Source organism: Mangifera indica, chromosome 2, assembly GCF_011075055.1.
Source record: "Mangifera indica cultivar Alphonso chromosome 2, CATAS_Mindica_2.1, whole genome shotgun sequence".
Classification (NCBI taxonomy): domain Eukaryota; kingdom Viridiplantae; phylum Streptophyta; class Magnoliopsida; order Sapindales; family Anacardiaceae; genus Mangifera; species Mangifera indica.
In genome coordinates, this window is record NC_058138.1 from 19,453,406 (window position 1) to 19,472,567 (window position 19,162).

Below are 19,162 nucleotides of genomic sequence, written 5' to 3' on the forward strand. Positions count from 1 at the left end.
ATATATATATATATATCTAAAATTGTTCATCGTTATTTTCTATTTTAAAAGATGATTTTCTGTGAAAAAAAATAATTAAGCGTTTCTCTGAAAAACAATGTTCCATTTACCTTTTATATCTATTTTTTGAAATTTTATCTAAATAGATGCCTCCATTTAATTCTAACTTTGAATCTTATACTACTGCTGCTTCAATAGTTAAAAGAAAGCTTTTCAATGGTGTAGAAAAAGCACCCTACTTATTACAGAGGGCCTGTTTAAATGTTTAAGGTATCATATGTATTTTTCAAACTATGGGAAGTAACTGGGTAGTTAAGAAAATATTAGGGGCTTTTTTGTGCGTTTGAAATTAAAGAATTTTGTCTGAAGAGGCAAAGCCCCAATTCCTTTCCCCGACGACTCTTCAAGAAGAGGGGAAAGCAACCGAGAAAAATAAAGAGTGTTCGATTGGTGGAGAGGCAAAGCTGCGCAGCGCTGGTTTTCCTCTGTTGACTGCTCAACACTTCCGACGCTGCTACTTTGTAATCCATCTTCCATTTTCCCTCTTTCTCTTTCTTTCTTAACGTTCCGGGTGTTTTGCATTCAAGCAATTTCGTTGTGCTCAACAATGTCCTCTAGTCACTTCATATGCACCCTTACCTTAATGAGACACGAGACGGATCTCACTGGGTGTGTAGAACCACTTGACGTGAATCCATATTAACCTTCCGCGTTGATATGTAATTTCAACTATGTTGGCTGCTTTTTTGGGGAAGTTGTGTGCGCTTTATATCTTGCATGACATGTGTTTGTTGAATTTACTCCATGAATAATGTTTTGGTTTGTATTAATAGTATATTAGTATTTATTTTATTTTTCAATAAGATATTACGTATCTTTTTTTGTCCTCAATAAATATGTGTTTAGTGATATATCCTGTGATATTATTGTATATGAAAATATTATTGTAGCTTATCAGATTATTTATTTTCACTAATAATTTACTATTAATTACATTACTGTTGTCTTTATAGCATAGCTTCTTTGCAGAATTATACATTTTGCCGACCTACTGGAGGCATCATCATTAGTTTTTCAAACTTGTTTCTTTACTGAATCTAAATTAACTAAAAACTTCTCTAACTTATTTTGTGACTTTAGTTGTAATATGAATGCTTCCGGTCAAGTTATGTGAAACTTTATTTTTTCCCCCTAAATAGTCAAATGTTTTGCAGGACGAGACCGTTGCCAATAGCATAATTTGATAGATGCCTACTCCTTGTTGAAATGCAAATGAGTGAGCTTTCAGTTGATTCAAACATTAGTAGTTACATTACAATCAACTACAGAGGATATCTTTTCAGTTCTTCCGTTCATGTCACTTCAGTATCACCTTTAAATGCAGGAGATAGTGTTTGAGGTAACTATTCTCTCAGTGAGTTTGGTTAGTAAGAAATGAAGGGAAAATGAATTATTGCAATCAGTTGGCAATCTTAGTCAAAATGTGGTGTCCTTTGTTATTGTATTTATCTTCTCCTTTATCTTTCCTTATTCTTTTGTAGTTTTGTTGTGATAGCAAGTTGAAAGATAGTTTTGTGCATTCTATTTTGTGGTTTTAGGACAGCTGAAGCAATTTAAAAGAAGTGTCAAACGGCTTCAAAACTGAACTGGGTTTAATGGTTGAAATGTGATCCTGAACTGTTAGCTTTGTAGTTTTGTAATGAGTTCTTCATTACTTCCTAAACATGTAGCCGCAGTTGTAAAGCACCAAAAGGACCCATTAAAGGCACTTGAAATGTTCAATTCAGTGAAAAAAGAAGATGGGTTTAAGCACACATTGTCAACTTATAAATGCATGATTGATAAGCTTGGTTGCCATGGTAATTTTGAGGAAATGGAAAATGTACTTTCAGAGATGAGAATGACTGTTGATAATACTTTGCTAGAGGGAGTTTATATTGGAGTCATGAGAAATTATGGTCGTAAAGGGAAGGTTCAAGAAGCCGTTGATGTGTTTGAGAGGATGGATTTTTATAATTGTGAGGCAACGGTTTTATCTTACAATGCAATCATGAATATATTGGTTGAATACCAATATTTTAATCAAGTGCATAAAGTTTATATGAGAATGAGGGATAAAGGGATTGCTCCTGATGTGTACACATTCACTATTCGGATAAAGTCTTTTTGCAGAACAAGGAGGCCACATGCTGCTCTGAGGCTTCTTAAGAACATGCCTTCTCATGGCTGTGAACTCAATGCAGTCGCATTTTGTACAGTTATAGGTGGGTTTTATGAGGAGAACTATCATGTTGAGGCATATGAATTGTTTGATAAAATGCTGAGGTTAGGAATTGTTCCTAATATCACTACATTTAATAAGCTTATACATACACTTTGCAAGAAGGGGGATGTGCGAGGAAGTGAAAAACTGCTTGATAAGGTTCTGAAGAGGGGAGTGTCTCCAAATTTGTTTACATACAATATTTTTATCCTGGGGTATAGTAAGAAAGGTGCATTCAGTGAGGCCATCAGTTTGTTAGATATCCTGGCAAGGGAAGATTTAAACCCTGATGTTGTCACTTATAACACATTAATTTGTGGCCTATGTAAGAACTCTAAGGTTGCGGAAGCTGAGTACTATCTGCATAAAATGGTGAATAAAGGTTTGGAGCCTGATGGATATACTTACAATGTTATTATTGATGGGTACTGCAAACTTGGCATGATTCAAAATGCTGAAAAGATTCTAAATGATGCAATCTTCAAAGGATTTGTGCCAGATGAGTTCACATATTATTCCCAGATTAATGGTTTATGTAATGTTGGTGACATAGAGCGTGCTATGGCTTTATTTCGAAAAGCTTCAGGGGAAGGATTAAAGCCAAATATGGTTCTATATAACACCATGGTCAAAGGATTGTCTCAGCAGGGACTTATTTTGCAGGCATGGCAGCTGATGAATGAGATGCTAGAAAATGGCTGTAGCCTGGATATGTGGACATACAATATAGTAATAAATGGTTTATGCAAGATGGGATGTATGTCAGATGCCAATAACCTTGTGAATCATGCAGTTGCTTTGGGCTACATTCCTGACATCTTTACATTTAACACCTTGATTGATGGTTACTGTAAGCAGCTGAAACTGGAGAGTGCAATTGAGATTCTTGATATAATGTGCGACCATGGTGTTACTCCTGATGTTATCACTTATAATTCTTTGTTGAATGGCCTATGTAAGGCAGCAAAATTGGATGCGGTGATGGAAACCTTTAAAACAATGGTGGAGAAGGGTTGTGTTCCTAACATAATAACATACAGTATACTTATAGACAGCCTCTGCAAAGCTCGTAAAGTTACTGAAGCTTTGGACTTGCTCAAGGAAATAGAAAATAAGGGTTTGACTCCCGATCTTGTTAGTTTTGGCACATTGTTAAATGGGTTGTGCAATAACGGTGACTTGGATGGTGCGTACCAGCTATTTAGAAGAATGGAACAAGAACACAAAGTTTCTCATACGACAGCAACATACAATATTATGATCAATGCTTTTTCTGAAAACCTAAACACTAATATGGCAGAAAAGCTTTTTAATGAGATGGGTGACAAAGGCTGTTGTCCAGACAATTATACTTATCGTGTCATGATCGATGGCTTCTGCAAAACAGGAAGCATTAATTCTGGTTATAGTTATCTCCTGGAAAATATCAAGAAAGGTTTCATTCCTTCACTATCAACAATTGGTCGGGTTATAAACTGTCTTTGTGTGGATCATAGAGTTCATGAAGCAGTTGGTATCATCCACCTTATGGTGCGGAAGGGTATTGTTCCTGAAGCAGTGAACACAATTTTTGAGGCTGATAAAAAGGAGGTAGCAGCTCCCAAGATTGTTGTGGAAGAATTGTTGAAGAAGTGTAATATAACTTATTATGCCTATGAACTTCTATTTGATGGCATTAGAGATAAAAAGCTAGGAAAAAAGAAAGCTTCCAAGTAGAAATTTGAAGATAGAAGAAAGGGTTCATATTATGTTGGTAACTCGTTGCATTGTGTTGAAGGAGAAAATAGACACCATCTGAGGACTAATTTTAGAGTCACCTGAACCTTTGTCGTCAGAGCTGTTAGACAGCTGGGCCTTGTGGCATTTGAAAGGAATTTGCAGCAGAATTCATGGTAATTTCCACGAACCTCAGTTCTCACCTTTTGTTTGCTTATATCTTTCTCAGCCGTAGTTATTTATTCTTTCCTTAGTGTTTCAGGGGCTGATAAAGACTCAATTAAGCAAAAGTGCTGGTGGTTCTTTAGTTTTTTCATCTATATCGAATGTGATTTCCTGCTCTTTATTTTATCAATGCACCAACAACTAAATCAGGCATAATCTATCAAAACCTGTATCGAGTAACTCCATTAGTGAAGTACTTATTAGAAAGAAAAAAGAAATGGTACTTTGTTTGTAGTTCAAGCTGAGATGCCTTGTGATTCAGATTTTTTATGTTTTTGTGGATGAACTTGTAATAGTTAATTTGTTTCGTCAATTTTCTTTTTCAGGTTGAGAACTTGAATTTTGTCGCATGATGCCTCACAGATGGGCAATGTTCTCAGTATCCATGGATATTCCTCTCAAGAAACCACCAACAGCGGTAGAATCACACAGCAGTTGAAAACTTGCATGCAGTGTTGTAATACAAAGTATTCATATATTACAAGAGAAGGGTAGCAGCTTGGCCATGGACATTCTGTAAATTCATTTAAATTATTAAATTGCTGGTTGTAAAGTAGTTTTGAATTGATAGCCTGTTAAAAGTATGATAAGGATTTGCTGCAGCAGTGATATGGTTGGTGGCTGATAGTCCTTAATGCAGAACACAAGGCACTGAAAGAAAATTTACAATAGTAATTGTAATTTTTTTATATTCCTGAATATAGGAACCAGAATTTTGGATTTGTATTGAGTCTATTAATTCAAAACTATCAAAATTCGAAATGAGAATAAATTAGAGTTTGTAGACAGAAGTACACGAGTAAACGAAGAAGTCATATAAAGTCTTCAATAAGGGGCTGATAGAACAGCTTGTATGCCTCCATAACTTCAAGATACCACATTGCTTCTCGATCTGGAAATGCAGAAAGGTCTACAATCTTGTGAACCTGTTCTCATTTCATTTCAGGAAATATCATCTCCAACTTTTATTTATTTTTCTTTCAACCCAAATGTTACTAAAGAAACACAATCAGGTCCAACTCAGTAAGAAATATACCTTAATCATTGGGGTCTCACCAGTGCGTATAACATACGCTCCTACCACCATCACATACATCCCTGTATATATACAAAAAAAGGTTCTTCTGTAATTTGTGTATGCCTCAGGGATTTTAATAAATATTTATTTTGATTTTTTTTTTGAAAAGGGAAGTACAAGTGAAAAGAACAAAACCTAACCTGTGTTCCATTGTTTTTGATGAAAGTCGGCGGAGAGGCAAAGCCGGACGACGCCAGTACCGTCATCGAGAAGCAAGTTACCGTCATCGTCTAGAGGCGAAACTATGATGCCCTGCAGCCAGGCTCGTTGAAAGAGAATTCCGCCCAATGTGACGGCGTTTTGCGACGGAGTTTCTCGAGCGTCCTTCAGTTGGCTGCATAGCACCTTCAGAGCTGCAAGACTGTAGTCCATCTTCGAGTTCGAATTTTGCTCCCTCTCATTCACTCACTCTTGCCTTTTTTTCGACGGGCCTAGCTTAAATAGCCAACAAAACGACGTAACTATCTGCCGTTTCAAGGACAGGATTTTATATAGAAAATAGATGGTAGAAGTTTTTTATTAATAGAAAAAATTACAATACAAGCTTTAGATTAAAAGCCTTTTCATTCATAAAGTCACAACTCAACCACAACGTCTAACATAGAACACACAAACAAATTCTGAAACTGGAGATTACAGATTAAAATGCAAATTGAAATGTGTATTTAGGAAACCAAGGAGATGCCGCTAGCCAGGAGACTATCTGATATAACTTTGTTTGCAGATTCAGAAGGATGAAAGCCATCCCAAAACACATATTCAGTTGCATTTGCACATGTTCCCACTGATTTCTTGTTACATAAAATTGATGTTTCCAGCAACCCAGTTCCGCAACAAGCCTTCCTCGCCTCGGCAAACCCTGTAAAACAACCGATTATAAACACCCATTTCAATCCTGAAACAGAACACAGCAAGCTCATTAACTGAAATTTTTTTCATTTATGTCAGGTACCATTATCAGAAGGCTTAGTGACAAGGTCATAGAGAGGTTGATAGATGTCCAAGACTACTAGATTGAGGCCAGAAAGCTTGTTTTGCAGGATTAAAGAAGTGTCATTTAGCTTGTTGTTGAATGAAACTGCATCCTCATTCATCTTTTTAACGCATTCATTGATATCAGAGCCAAAAATTGTTATTGTAGCCGGCAGGCATCCCAGTGGTGGCAATGTTGTCACTCCAATCCTCCTTGCTCCTAGATCATACAGTTCCTGTTAAAAAAATTTTAAGTATAGCATTAGCAATGGAATCCTTATGCTCTCTGCTTTTACATAATTTAAGGAGGAGTCCGAGTTTGAGGAGAGACCTCAATGAAGGTTGCATAGGATTTTATAACAATGTCCGAGAATTCTTTGACTGTGTAGACCTTGTAAAGAAGAGGATTAATGTAGTAATTCTGAACGAAGTCGCTGCTCCCGGAATTGACAAGGTAAACTGATCCATTTATAATTGATGAAGCATTGGATTGTCCTACAATTTTCACTAATTTTGCCTGATACTCTTTGAAGTATTTCAGCTGCTGACTCAATGGGATTGTGTGCTGCAACACCAAAACCACCACAAATTTAGTAAACAAACCATACAGGCAATGAGAAGGAGTCAGATTTTGGCTCCAATTGTTCTTACATATATCTTTGCCGTAGCTTCGTAGTAACCAGATGCAGCAGAAGCGAAATTGGCACCGATCAAGAGGTTGTTTCCTCTGGCTTCATTACTAAGATAGGCTGGTGGATAGGAAGTGAAGCCTATATTCTCAGCTGTTTAACCAAAAGCACAAACGCCATTAGAACATCATGAATGAAACGCATTGAACATTTAGAATGGCATAGCTTTTGGAGTTTACCTAAAAGAATGAAATGAGATGGCTAAAAGGGGTATAAAATAGGCTTCCAGGATGAAGTACCTGTGAAGTCTGCGGCTAGTTTGCCATTGCAGAACCTGCCAGTTGGAGTGTGATTGAGAAAGTCTCTGCCATAAGGAGGAAAGTTTGCTTTTACGATAGTTTTAATGTGGTTGTTGTTTCCTGCATCAACAACAGAGTCCCCAAATATGAACATTGCTGGAACCAGAGGCTGCCCATTAACCACATAAACCTCCATGAGAAGATACACAACTGAAGCCACCAAACAACTTGAAAATCGCATCTTTTTTCTGCAGCTTGAACTTCTAAGTACAATAAATTGTTAGTGCTCTACTGTATGAAGATATCTGCTGCTCTTGAGCTCGAATGACTCCAATTTATAGATATAAAAAATGTCAACATCAGTCAAATCAAAACTTGTATATATGATTAACTAAGCCATTGACGAACTTGTTGATTTAAGACCAAACGTGTTTGCTATGTCCAAATGGATTGCCAAAAAAAATGTTTATAATTTTTGGCTAGCATAAGAAAGCATGTTTCTTTGTACCAGAAAAATCCCAGCCTGGACAATTGAAATAGTCACATAGATTGAAGAAAGTTAGAAACTTCAGAAGGGAACTGATAATCCAAATTTAAGAATAAAATAACAGCACAGGTTACACCTGAAGAAATCTACAGAAAACCTTAGCCGAAACAGAACTAATTGTGCTAAGAATTCCCTTTATTTGCCATATTTCTGCACAGAGAAAATAGCAGTGGTTCCAACTAAGCTTCAGTAGCGTGTCTTGATGAAGCAAAATTTTGAGCTGTTTAAACTTGTAAGGCAACATTCTCCAGAGTCAAATTAATTATGGCGCTTGAATACCCTTCCTTCTTTTATGTATCTGTGTGCCCTAATTTACTATTGCTGCAGTTCTTCAACCACCATCAAATACCTTGTTTATTAAAAAAAAAATATATTATTATTTCATTGACGGGCACTGCATTTTAGGTGGGAAATTTGGAATTGGCCTTCATTTCATGTATTTAGAAATGCTTGAGCATGGACAAAAATGTCAATTTGTAAGCCGTGTCTTGCCCCCTTTGATTGGAAAACCAAGTGCCCTTAATTTCTTCTAATATGTGCAGGGGATTGGGTTGATTTCTTGTTACTTTGGGCTTCAAACTACTGAGAATAAGAGGATCTGAAAATCCCTTTAGCTAAATGATGTCCCTTTCCTTCTAATCTAATAAAAATATTACGACTGCTCAATTGGGCAGCATATTTTGTTCAGTGTCAAATAGTCCTAATTGATAGAATCACAGGACCAGGACTATTTCGAGTTGAGATTATTGGACAAATATAATGATTGTATTTATTTAAAATAGCTCGTCTTTATGAAACTAGGTGTAGAAGTTTCCATATTCATTATAGGCCAAAGTACTATTTCCCACTAAGGTTTAGTAAAAGGACAAACACACATTGTGAGATTTCAAAAACTTAAATACTCACCTAAGATTTAGTTTATTTCTATCAATTTAAGAATTTTTTATTAGAATTAAAAGTAAAATTATCATTTTACTAATAATATTAAAATAAATAAAATTATATCTCATTTTCTACTTAATTTGGAAAACTAACAATTTTTCCTATGATAAAGTTTTGAAAGATTCACTTTTCCCCTAGGGTTTTTCCGTCTTCCTCCAACAACTAGAATCCGTTCCCATTGTAAGTCGACATTTCCACCATTTTCTTCTCTTGTCGTTGACCTTTCCACCAAAGTAGTTTCAACTGGACAAAGACGATTCTCTTCATCCAGCCAATTCATGATGGCTTAGATGATGTTCGGCCATGAATAGAAGAAGGAACGACGACGAATCAAAGAATCACAAGATCCGTCGACCTTCCTTCTTCGATTAGTTGTATTTCGGCCATCAACGGTGTCTCCAAAGCGGCCCGGATCTAGAAGATGAGTGAAAAGAGATAATTGTCGGTAAAAACAATTGTGGCCGGAGAAGAGAAACAAACCTTATGGGTGAAACATTAACTTTTCAAATTTTGGGTGAGGTTGAAGTTGTTAGTTTTTAAAACTTGGGGGAAAATAAGATGAAATTATATAATTTTTAATATTATTATTAAAATAACGGTTTTTACTGTTATATTTAACAATAATTTTAACAAAAATTTAGGAATAAATAAATATTTAGGTTTTTAAAACTCTATAAGTGTATGTTGAAAATAGGCTAAACCGTGGATGAAAAATAGTCCTTTGGCCTTTATATATTGATTTTTTTTTAGATAAGTAAGAAAATATATTAACAAGAAAACAAGAAAAAAGGCTTTCAAAAAAAGAGGTTAAAACAACTAAAACTCATCCTTTTCGAAAGAACAAACCAAAAACAAAATTGATAAGAAACTCATATAATAATTACAAAAGAATCTATTTTTTTTTAAGAGTTTATCAAAATTCAAACAAGGATAAAGCTAAAAAAGAGTACAAAACAACAGCCTAAAAACAACAAAAACAGAGGAGAGAAATTGCCAATCCCCACTATACAAAAACCATATAAGATTTTTTGGCCTTCGTACTGTTGTTCACTATCTTAAAACTTTTTGGATGTGAGAGACAAAAGATCTGAAACGTAGAGGAACAGGTGGACAAGCCCAACTGAAAGTCCATTTTTGGTTGGGATGGCAGCTCTAATAAGGCTTACCATTAAATATTTGAAAACTCTTACAATCAAGTAATTTGATACAAGACGAATCTTGTATCAAATTTATTAAAAACAACAAAGTGAATCCTCATATGTTAGAGAGGGGTTTCAATTGCACCTTATAAAACAAGTGTGTGTAACAGTTTAATCGCACCTAGAGAAAATTTATTTGTATTGGATTCGGTTGGATGGGTGATCAACCAAAGGAGACACTAAATAAAAGAGATTAGAGGTAAGCTTGTTAAGTCATAAAAGTGACGGCTGTTATGAAGAAAAGTAAAGCAAGAGGGATTTCATAGAAATTGAACAAGTGAACCTTTCTTTGGTTCAATAGATGTGTCTTGTATATGTACACAAATTGGATAAAATCGATCCAAATCTCTTCGGATGGGAAAGCTGAATATGCAAAATATTTACTTAGTTGAATATACAAGGCAAAGCAAGTAAATGGTGAGCCCGAGCAGAAAACTTGGTTCGGACTTGGAAAGGAGAACCAACCATGTGATTAATAGAATGGTAAGGAAAAGCAAATGAAATCTTTGAGGAAAGCGAAAAGCTTTATTACTAAAACAAAACTAAATGAAATTATTTCGCTTGAGTAGCTATACCCAATTAGCTAATATTCTCGATTATGAAAAAAAGGTGTGCTGAATATTCACCTCAATAGACATCAGAATTAGATATGTTATAAATTGTTGATGAGATTGGAAATATACGAAACAAAGTTGGATCATCATTAAGAAAAACAGAGACATTAATCATAATAAAGCTTCTTTGACTATAGGGAAAAAAACAACTCGGTAAAGAAAGAGGAGAAATCTTTGTTATGACAATCTACAAAGCTAAAGGACAGCCTATAATTGAACACGAGTTTAAGTAGCTTGGTCTCTCTGCAGGTTAACCCCATTTCAAACTATTCCATATATTATGCAGTTTTGTTGTAGTAGAACCATTCCATATTATTGGTAACCAAAGAGATTCGGCTCTACAACGATGGAGCCTCTCCTCACTCCTTCATACGTTCCTATGTTGAAAACTTCTCATGTTATCATCAAAACGTTCCCTCAAAAACAATACAAACGCAAACTCATGCTCATCCCCTTCTCGTTCACAGCAAAGTTAACAAAGCCGGCAGTTGAAATCTTCCACAACTCTACACCGCCATCTACTAACGGCATTTCTTCTTCTTTGATGGAAGTATCAGCCGAATCTTTGAGTTACGAGTGTGGCTATCTCGGTGCTGTACCGGAGAAGCTGGCGGCTGAAGTTGGTACTGAAGATGGAATCGACAATGCAATGAATTATTTGACAAAGATTTTAACCGCTAAGGTTTATGATGTCGCCATTGAGTCACCATTAGACTATGCTCCCAAGCTCTCTGAAACACTTGGTGTTCTTGCATGGCTAAAGAGAGAGGATTTGCAAACAGTGAGTTTTCTTCCTCTAAATAAGAAATTAATTAAGCTTAGCCCATTTTAACTTCTTTTGTTCTGTTATGACTTGTTTGGATGCTGAGAAACCAACAGAAAGAAGTCATTGGCCTTTCGCTTTATTATTATTATTTTTTTCCTTTACTATAAAAGGGTAGTTGGAGGTGCATGCAATAATAAAGAAGTGTTGAAACCACACAGTAAGCTTTTTAAAAACCATGTACAAGAAGTTCTTTAATGTATTATAAACAATCTTCCCCTTTCATTGTTACGTTTTTGGGAGAGAAATTAAAATGTCTTCAATCCTCCATTAATTAATCTTTAAGAGACTGGACATACAGGCTTTGTCATTCAAGCTACGAGGGGCTTATAATATGATGGCCAATCTAATAAGGCAACAGTTGGAGATGGGAGTCATTTGTTCATCAGCAGGGAACCGTGCCCAAGGAGTTGCAATTTCTGCACGAACATTAGGTTGCCCCGCAGTCATCTCCATGCCTATTACAACTCCTCAAATCAAAGTTGGACCGATAAATTATGAGCAATTCCTGTACAAAATTTCGTGTTAGTTGTGTAAGCAATCATAAGAAACTGAATAACTGTGTTCTATGTTTTTCTGTTCAGGGGAAGTCAGTCGAAAGATTAGGCGCAACAGTTGTTCTTGTTGGGGAGTCCTACGAGGAGGCTCAAGATTATGCGAAAATGAGGGTCTGACATTTATACCTCCTTTTGATCACCCAGAAATTATAGCTGGGCAGGGAACAATCGGATGGAGATTAGCGTCAAATGCCAGCTGCTGCTTCGTTTCAGACAATTTTTGTGCCCGTTGGTGGTGGCGGCCTCGTAGCCGGAATTGCTGCCTACGTGAAGAGAGTTTTGTTTTGAGGATTTAAGTTCTCAATTGCTAAAGCAATCGAAAGGCTGAATATTGTGCAGGTCAAAAGTTATTGGTGTGGAGCCTTGTGATGCAAATAAAGTGGTACTATCTTTACACCATCGGAAAAGAGTTAGGCTAAATCGAGTGGGAAGTTTTGGAGATGGGGTTGCAGTCAAAGTGGTTGGGGATGAAACTTTCCCCTTGTACAGGAATCTCGTTGATGGTGTTGTTCTTGTCAAGCATGATTCGATTTGTGCTTCAATAAAGGTGAATCTTCAATCGTTTTCTAGCAGACTGGCAATGAAAGTTGTCTTCCCATACATGGCTGACTGAAAATAAATTTGCGTCGGGACATGTTTGGGGAAAAAAGAAGTATACTTGAACCGGCAGGAGCCCTCGCCATTGCAGGGACAGAAGCATATTGCAAGTATTATGGAGTGAAGGAAGAAACTGTTGTAGCTATAACTAGTAGAGCAAACACGAACTTTGATAGACTGAGGTTGATATCTCAATTTGCGGATATTGGTAGGCAGTGTGCGGCTGTTCTTCTAACTTGCATGCCACAGAAGTGGAGAAACTTCAGGAAATTCAATCAATTGGTATGCCATCACTCTTGCAACGGCAGTTTTTAATTATCCCCATTAACAGGTTAATTAAAAATTGATTCTCATTACATATATTACCTTGACAGGTAAGTCCCTCGATGATCACCGAGTTGAGTTACAAAAATGATGGTAAAGAAAAAGCTATGGTTCTGTACAGGCATGCATCTCTTACTCTGTCATAATTTTTTTTTCTGCTGAATATGACCATAATTTTTTTTAATTTGATAGCATATTTTGTTGTTGCAGGTTAGTTTTAACACAGTTCTCCTGCTCAGAGAGATGGTGGAAAGGATGGAATCTAATAAACTTCCAACACTTGAACTCACAAACAATCACCTGGTTGATGAAGATCATCTACAATTCTTGGTATCAAATCTTCTTCTCTGATTTCTTCAAGAAGTAAATATCATTTTCTGATTGAGTTTCTGGTTTAACTGAGGTGGGTTGTCAATCAAATGTGGAAAAGGAGATGATTCTCTGTCGATTTATGTTCCCAGAAAAGGTAAGTTCTTTAGGGAAATTCTTGGACACTTTCAGCTTTCGACGGAACATTAATATGGTCCATTACCGTGCACAGGTATATACAAAAATATTGAACTGAATAAAATAACTTTGATCATCTTCAGCAAGTTTAATTTATGTTATGGACATATGATTTCTATCTTTTGGGTAGGTTCATCACAGGTTTAAACTAATGCAAATGTACTGGTGAGTTTCCAAGTTGCATCCTTGGAGATAGATGAGTTGAAGACTTTGGCTGACAGTCTAGGATATGTTTATGCATTCGAGACAGAAAACAAAGCCTTGAAATTTTATATAATTAAGTAATTATTTCTCATATTATATAAGCCTCCTTGTCTGCAACCCACTTGGAACATGATTATCAAAAACAAGCAAAGACCAAATAAATTATAGAGAACATTTAAATCAATGATGATTCAGGAGTTAATATGGATGCACTTTAAATTCTTTATTTTTCCCGAAGAAAGGTGAATATTTTAGTGGCATTATGTCCCTAGATGCATCCCAACTGTGTAAGAATATGGCTCTCCCAAGATAGTCAAAACATTATGTCAAATTAGGCAAAATTTTTGCTGAAGGAAATGTTTTTAAATTGTGATTTATTTATATCACAAAACCTGCGAAATTTGAAACATTCGGTAAGAAAAACATAGAACCTGTGCTTTCTATCTCCAGCGCGAGCACAAAAATTTGATCAACAGTTCCTCTTCTGCTGTTGATTCTGTACTTGCTCATTTGCTCCCCAGTTATTTCTTCACGTAGCCAAGCCTGCCTTATGGTGGTTTTATTTATACTTGGTAGTTAATGATAGTTGTCAAGAAACTCTCATTTCTGCAACTTCACTTTTAGTCGGTTCTCCTCTCTTTCTTAACATAACCACAGCTGAAGACTTATTCTCTTGTAACATTTTTAGAATGTACTCATAGCTCAAGACTTATTTTCTCAGATATTCTTATGATATCAGAGTAAATCTGATCACCTCCAATTTCAGCTCCAGAGGCTCCAGCTGCAACTCGCAGTACATCTTCAATTAAAGCAACATTACCCATAATGTCAACATGTGCTCCACTCTCGATACCCCTCCCCTCCAGAAGGCTAGTTGGTGGCTTGTGCTTGTACTCTCTGATGTATGTTGCAATGCCGGAAGGGTTGAACCTGGTTCTTCCTCTCCACCCTTTAGCACACATGAACCCAGCACTAAGAACGGGCACACTCTCATCTCCGTCAACAAAGTACACACCGCCTTTCAAGCAGCTGCCCTCACCTCCATTGGCTGAGCTATCTATCCGAAAAGGAATACTTTTGCACTTATTTGTAGGTGATAGCTTGTAGACATATGATCTTTCAGTAGGAATACCAACACCGTATAAGCAGTGTATCTCCATGTCTGGTGCATCAGGCAACCTGTGACATATATCCCATTTTACACCATTAGTGATCTCTGGACAGCACCAAGTGCATACGAAGAAAATTAAGTAATAAACAATAATATTGTGACAGACATCACTATGGAAGTTTCCATAAGAAAGTCCACATCTATTATACAGAAAATTAGACTTTTCTATTTAAGAAAAATCTACAACTAAGTTCGAATTGACGATAAGTAGTTATTTACATTTCCTGAGAATTTGGCTAGTGTAATTTGTAAAAACGGACTAAAGAGTGTTTGTACTTGCTTGGTTTCCAGTGGATTGGACCAATACTTGAAATGGGCATATTTAGGATCATCTAGATTTTCAGCTATCCCATGAGAGAAATGAGTCTCAGCTCTTTGCATCATTTTTGGAGCGACAAATCGAAGTAGATCAAGAAGACTTTTTGCAGTGTAAACTTTTTTCTCTGCAACCATCCTGATGCTTTCCCTGCTTATCTCATCATATTCAGTCCAGACCTCTCCGCATGAAGAGTTAACATTTTTGAAGGTACTTGAGTGCAAAAACTCCTGATGAGAAAAAATAATTGTTATCTGATGCATTAACAGAACCAATACAACGAAGTAAAAGACACCTGATTAATTTTGACAGACACAGAACTCTTCTATGCTGAATTAAAGAGTAATAAGCACAAATTATAAGCTTTCATTAAGACCACAAAACTACAATTTTCTGCTACATAATATCCTAACCATGAGACTTCCTATAGCCCCAGCTCTTCACACTGTTGAAGCCCAGTCCTTAGAAGGCCAAATGATGAGTGTTCAAGTAAAGACAGAATACTAGCCATGAGATCTCCTGAACATCCTAATGAAATTGGATTTCATACCTTGTGTCTCACATGGTCCTTGAACAACTAAGTTGTGATAGGGTTTCAGTTATACAGACTCTAATTTCAATAATAAGAAACTACTGATAGAAAACGTGTTGATACCTATTGCTATTCAAAGCAAAGATCTATGCAATAATACCCTATGAATACTGCACAGGGAAATTTGGACCGAGCCTCACAAGCAATGTCTAGCCTAAAAAGAGTTGTACATGTTTTGCAACAAATTAGCTTGGGTCAACAGAAATGTGACTCAGCTCAACTGAAGTCCCCATCTTGAAATGGCAGGATCAGCTAAGATAGATGTAAAACTGAAACTTTAGTACCTCTGTATCAAAATTAGGGATCTGTGAAGAAGGTAATTCCGATTCTGCCTTGCCAAAAGAGATAATCCTTCCATACTTAACAGTTTCTTTTACTTGGAAGCCCGTCTTTATGTTACTGTGGTTGGCATTTTTGTCATTTGAAGATGGCACAAACCGTGCTTTCTTTACTGATGGGCAAGCATACTCTTCATCTGGAGACCAATCCAAGCTACCCCAGATTGTTTCTCCGCCTTTAGGCATCAAGGAAATGACAGAATCCCATGTTCGAGATACCCGCATGACATGTTCCAGAGTTTGGAGTCCAAGAATCTCAAAATCCAAAACACCAGGCGCCATAGCTCTAGAGGAGAATATCAAAGAGTCAATTTCGTTATTTATTAACATCATTTCATTTCAATATGATGCAAAAACAATGTTTTTCTCCTCATTAACTCCTCAGAAGTAAATTAAGTAAACCTCAAAATTTTGAGGGGGAGTTTTCAAAAAGCTAACCTGATACAAGCAATGTCTTTGCCCTCAGCTGAGAATACATTACTAGCTGTCTTTGGAACACCCAGAAAAGCTGGACCAATGTTCATAACTGCCTTGATATGCTTCGCACACCAACCTGAACCACCACCACCCCCCATGGGAGGAGGTGTTTCAACCCATTTAAGGAAGTGTAGAAAATAGATAACCCCCATTGAATGGGGCACCACAACTACTTTCTTATAGCCATTGGTTACATACAATAGCTCAATTTTACTCTTCAATCTACTAAGAGCTTGGTCCCGAATCTGCTAGTTTCCAATTAGAATATATTAGTAAAAGTTTATATGACATCATTTTGTCTCTGCTTTATACTTCATTAACTTAAATTAACTATTGAATCTAAGAAGGTATATACACATTGTAAAACACATGATTTACATGAAGGGTTTGGAGAGCCCCATGAAACTAAAATGATTCCATCTTGTTTCCAAAATTTTCAAAAGCGAACAAGAGTGAACAGTACACCAGCACATGTATGACAATTACTCCTTGTAAAAGAAGTGATACTAGAGTTTAGAAAATGATGTCTGCACATGCTAAGCTATACAATTATGTTATCAAGTCGTGTTCTGCATATGACTATTAAAGGACTTCAAAATCCATCTGTCATCCTTAAGCTTGTTGCTCCCTCATTCCTTTACCTCAATGTTTTTGGGGAAGAAAAAAAAGGAAATTCTAAGCTAAATCTTCCACAACATTGTAGCTGAATAAGTTGTTTTAAGATTATTGTTTAATAGTCAAAATTATTGCTGCAGTAACTGAACCCAAGAGACAAAAGAACATTAAAAAAGTTGAAGAATGCTACCACCTCTGTATTTTGGAAAGACAGCCGCCAATCATAGGCAGCCATATACAAGTTCTTCCCCTCATAACCAATTTTTGCCAAATTTTCAATAAGTACAGCCCACACAAAATACCCATTAGCAAAATAGTCAGCTGCAACCAGCCCTGGAACTGGACGAACTCGAATCCCTGGTGGATCAAGACCAGTCTCATTGTCCAGAGACAAGTGCTCCAACCAACATGAGGGCCTACAAGCACCCAAATAATTTTATTTTCAGCTAACAATACCAAACCAAATACATTGTATGAAGCTACCAAACATGCAATTCCAAGACCTAAACTAAATATTAACCCAAATTCAAAACCAAGACGTAGAAAGGAGGAAAGAATTTCAAGTTTTCAAACTAAACATATAATGTAAAAGCTTAGGAGCACCAAAATGATTCTTATACAAACTCTGCAATCCAATTCAAATCCAAAAAGGTTAGAATCGACACATATGCTTTTCAAACATGCAATGACAAGGCTTAAATATCATAAAGTTTCACTAACCAAATTCAACATAACATGAAATTTTATAGAATTATTTAATATGCCATTCGAAATTTAAAACTCAGAATTGTCAGTAGAGTTTCACTAATTTAAACCAATTTCAAGAACATTATGCAATGGTAATATTTATTATACCTTTTAAAGATTTCAGTGAAGCTACCGCCCCAAAGCCGCTTCCGGAACAAGCCTTCAGCACAAGGCCTGCCCTCCCAGAGTTCTAGACCTCCAGTCACAAAGCCAGGCACCAAAACAACGGGGTGGTGAGCCATCAAGCCATCACGCTTGAGCCTCACTCCAGGCGATTCAGGAACTTGAAAGCCGGGCAATGTGGCCGGAAAACAATGGTACAAGAACAAGAGAAACCACCAAGTTGTGCACAAACAGCCAATCATCCAACAACATGTATCCACACACCTCCACTCTTTAGACGGCTTTTTGGTGTACTTTTTATTCTTGTTATTGATTTTCAACACACTCTTAGCTGTTAAAATTACATTAATATCATCTTCTTTCTTATCAAGCTTTTGATCAAGTTTTGAGGATTCATCAAAGGATTGAAACTTCACTGGCTCAACATAACAGAGCTTACGAAATCGGAGAATCGAAGCCATAGTTTTTCGATCAAAATTAACTTATCAAACCCACCTCAAAGTTCACTAACACATTAAAACAAACATGAAATAAACTTAAAATTGTCCTAAGTTGAAACTGAGTTAAAAGGGAAGCAAAATTAAGCAAGAAGAAAGGAAAATTACAGATAGAGAAGAGGGTTAAGTTGACGATAACTTTTAGTGCAGAGAGGGGAAATTGGGTGATGGGCTTTTTGATGATAGCCGTTACAAAAAGCCAAAGCACGTAGAGACGAAGACGAAGATAAGGAGAGTAGTGTTCGATCGGGCATGCACAGAACAGAAAAACAACACACAAACACACTCTCGATAAGAAAAAAAAAAACAGAGGAATCAAATCATCAGCTTCTTTCTTTTTAAGTAAAGCGTCATAACCGATACACTGAAAAAGAAATGCATTGTTTTTGGAAGTATAATGTGGTGAGATGAAACCGAGGAGAGAGACGAAGAAGAAGAAGAAAGTGTAAAATGTAACATGACGCCATACACATTTTATACCTACCAAATGGCCTCCTATTCCTGACAGTTGTCTTACTCTTTCCATGCATGCCTCCCTTTCCCGACTTTCAAGGAAATTCAATCCCACCTTATTTATTATTCCTTAACAAAAACAAAGCCACCATAAAAGGCACCTGTTTTGGTATCAGAAATATTTAAAGAATCCCAGTTGCATTAAATTGCCAAAACTGCCTTAACGTCTTCCGAGATTCTCTCTTTCCGATTACCGCTGACCGAACTTAAGGAAATTATTGAGGGCGAATGCGAAAGCTGAAACGATGTTTAAGATTACTTGACCATAGTTAATGGT

The 19,162-nt window shown here is 36.5% G+C and overlaps 5 protein-coding genes, 1 long non-coding RNA gene and 1 pseudogene across 10 annotated transcripts; 4 read left to right on the forward strand and 3 right to left on the reverse strand.

Annotated features, from left to right (window-relative positions):
• The first annotated feature begins 331 nt into the window (after nt 1-331).
• LOC123208862 (putative pentatricopeptide repeat-containing protein At1g74580) lies at nt 332-4,928 on the forward strand. 4 transcript variants are annotated; one of them, XM_044626468.1, is made up of 5 exons: nt 332-719; nt 1,215-1,399; nt 1,599-4,155; nt 4,242-4,307; nt 4,531-4,928. In XM_044626468.1, exon 3 carries the CDS (start codon nt 1,700-1,702, stop codon nt 3,977-3,979), a length of 2,280 nt encoding a protein of 759 aa, XP_044482403.1. In that variant the 5' UTR covers nt 332-719; nt 1,215-1,399; nt 1,599-1,699; the 3' UTR covers nt 3,980-4,155; nt 4,242-4,307; nt 4,531-4,928. The 4 variants fall into 4 exon arrangements, with proteins under 4 accessions (XP_044482403.1, XP_044482399.1, XP_044482401.1 ...); XM_044626464.1 differs by lacking the exon at nt 4,242-4,307 and having other exon boundaries at nt 333-719; XM_044626466.1 differs by lacking the exon at nt 4,242-4,307 and having other exon boundaries at nt 333-669.
• LOC123208864 lies at nt 4,857-5,720 on the reverse strand. The gene is made up of 3 exons (XM_044626470.1): nt 5,423-5,720; nt 5,241-5,302; nt 4,857-5,130 (listed from the first exon to the last, which is right to left on the reverse strand). Exons 1-3 carry the CDS (start codon nt 5,652-5,654, stop codon nt 5,017-5,019), a joined length of 408 nt encoding a protein of 135 aa, XP_044482405.1. The 5' UTR covers nt 5,655-5,720; the 3' UTR covers nt 4,857-5,016.
• A 52-nt stretch (nt 5,721-5,772) lies between these two features.
• Nucleotides 5,773-8,323, reverse strand: LOC123208863 (GDSL esterase/lipase At5g22810). Its single transcript, XM_044626469.1, has 5 exons — nt 7,183-8,323; nt 6,906-7,036; nt 6,586-6,819; nt 6,235-6,490; nt 5,773-6,141 (listed from the first exon to the last, which is right to left on the reverse strand). The coding sequence occupies exons 1-5, from the start codon at nt 7,421-7,423 to the stop codon at nt 5,948-5,950; spliced, it is 1,056 nt and encodes a 351-aa protein (XP_044482404.1). The 5' UTR covers nt 7,424-8,323; the 3' UTR covers nt 5,773-5,947.
• A 2,494-nt stretch (nt 8,324-10,817) lies between these two features.
• On the forward strand, nt 10,818-11,316 carry LOC123199211 (threonine dehydratase biosynthetic, chloroplastic-like). Its single transcript, XM_044614128.1, has one exon. The coding sequence runs from the start codon at nt 10,831-10,833 to the stop codon at nt 11,314-11,316; it is 486 nt and encodes a 161-aa protein (XP_044470063.1). The 5' UTR covers nt 10,818-10,830.
• Nucleotides 11,317-11,587: 271 nt separating this feature from the next.
• On the forward strand, nt 11,588-12,907 carry LOC123208653 (annotated as a pseudogene).
• Nucleotides 12,908-13,008: 101 nt separating this feature from the next.
• On the forward strand, nt 13,009-13,680 carry LOC123199217. The gene is made up of 2 exons (XR_006498232.1): nt 13,009-13,326; nt 13,434-13,680. It is a non-coding gene; the product is annotated as an uncharacterized LOC123199217 (long non-coding RNA).
• A 116-nt stretch (nt 13,681-13,796) lies between these two features.
• Nucleotides 13,797-19,149, reverse strand: LOC123199205 (putative phospholipid:diacylglycerol acyltransferase 2). Of its 2 annotated transcripts, none has more exons than XM_044614106.1 (6): nt 17,861-19,144; nt 17,199-17,421; nt 16,352-16,635; nt 15,860-16,199; nt 14,948-15,213; nt 13,797-14,675 (listed from the first exon to the last, which is right to left on the reverse strand). In XM_044614106.1, exons 1-6 carry the CDS (start codon nt 18,334-18,336, stop codon nt 14,192-14,194), a joined length of 2,073 nt encoding a protein of 690 aa, XP_044470041.1. In that variant the 5' UTR covers nt 18,337-19,144; the 3' UTR covers nt 13,797-14,191. The 2 variants fall into 2 exon arrangements, with proteins under 2 accessions (XP_044470041.1, XP_044470051.1); XM_044614116.1 differs by having other exon boundaries at nt 14,582-14,675; nt 14,887-15,213; nt 17,861-19,149.
• Nucleotides 19,150-19,162: the final 13 nt, after the last annotated feature.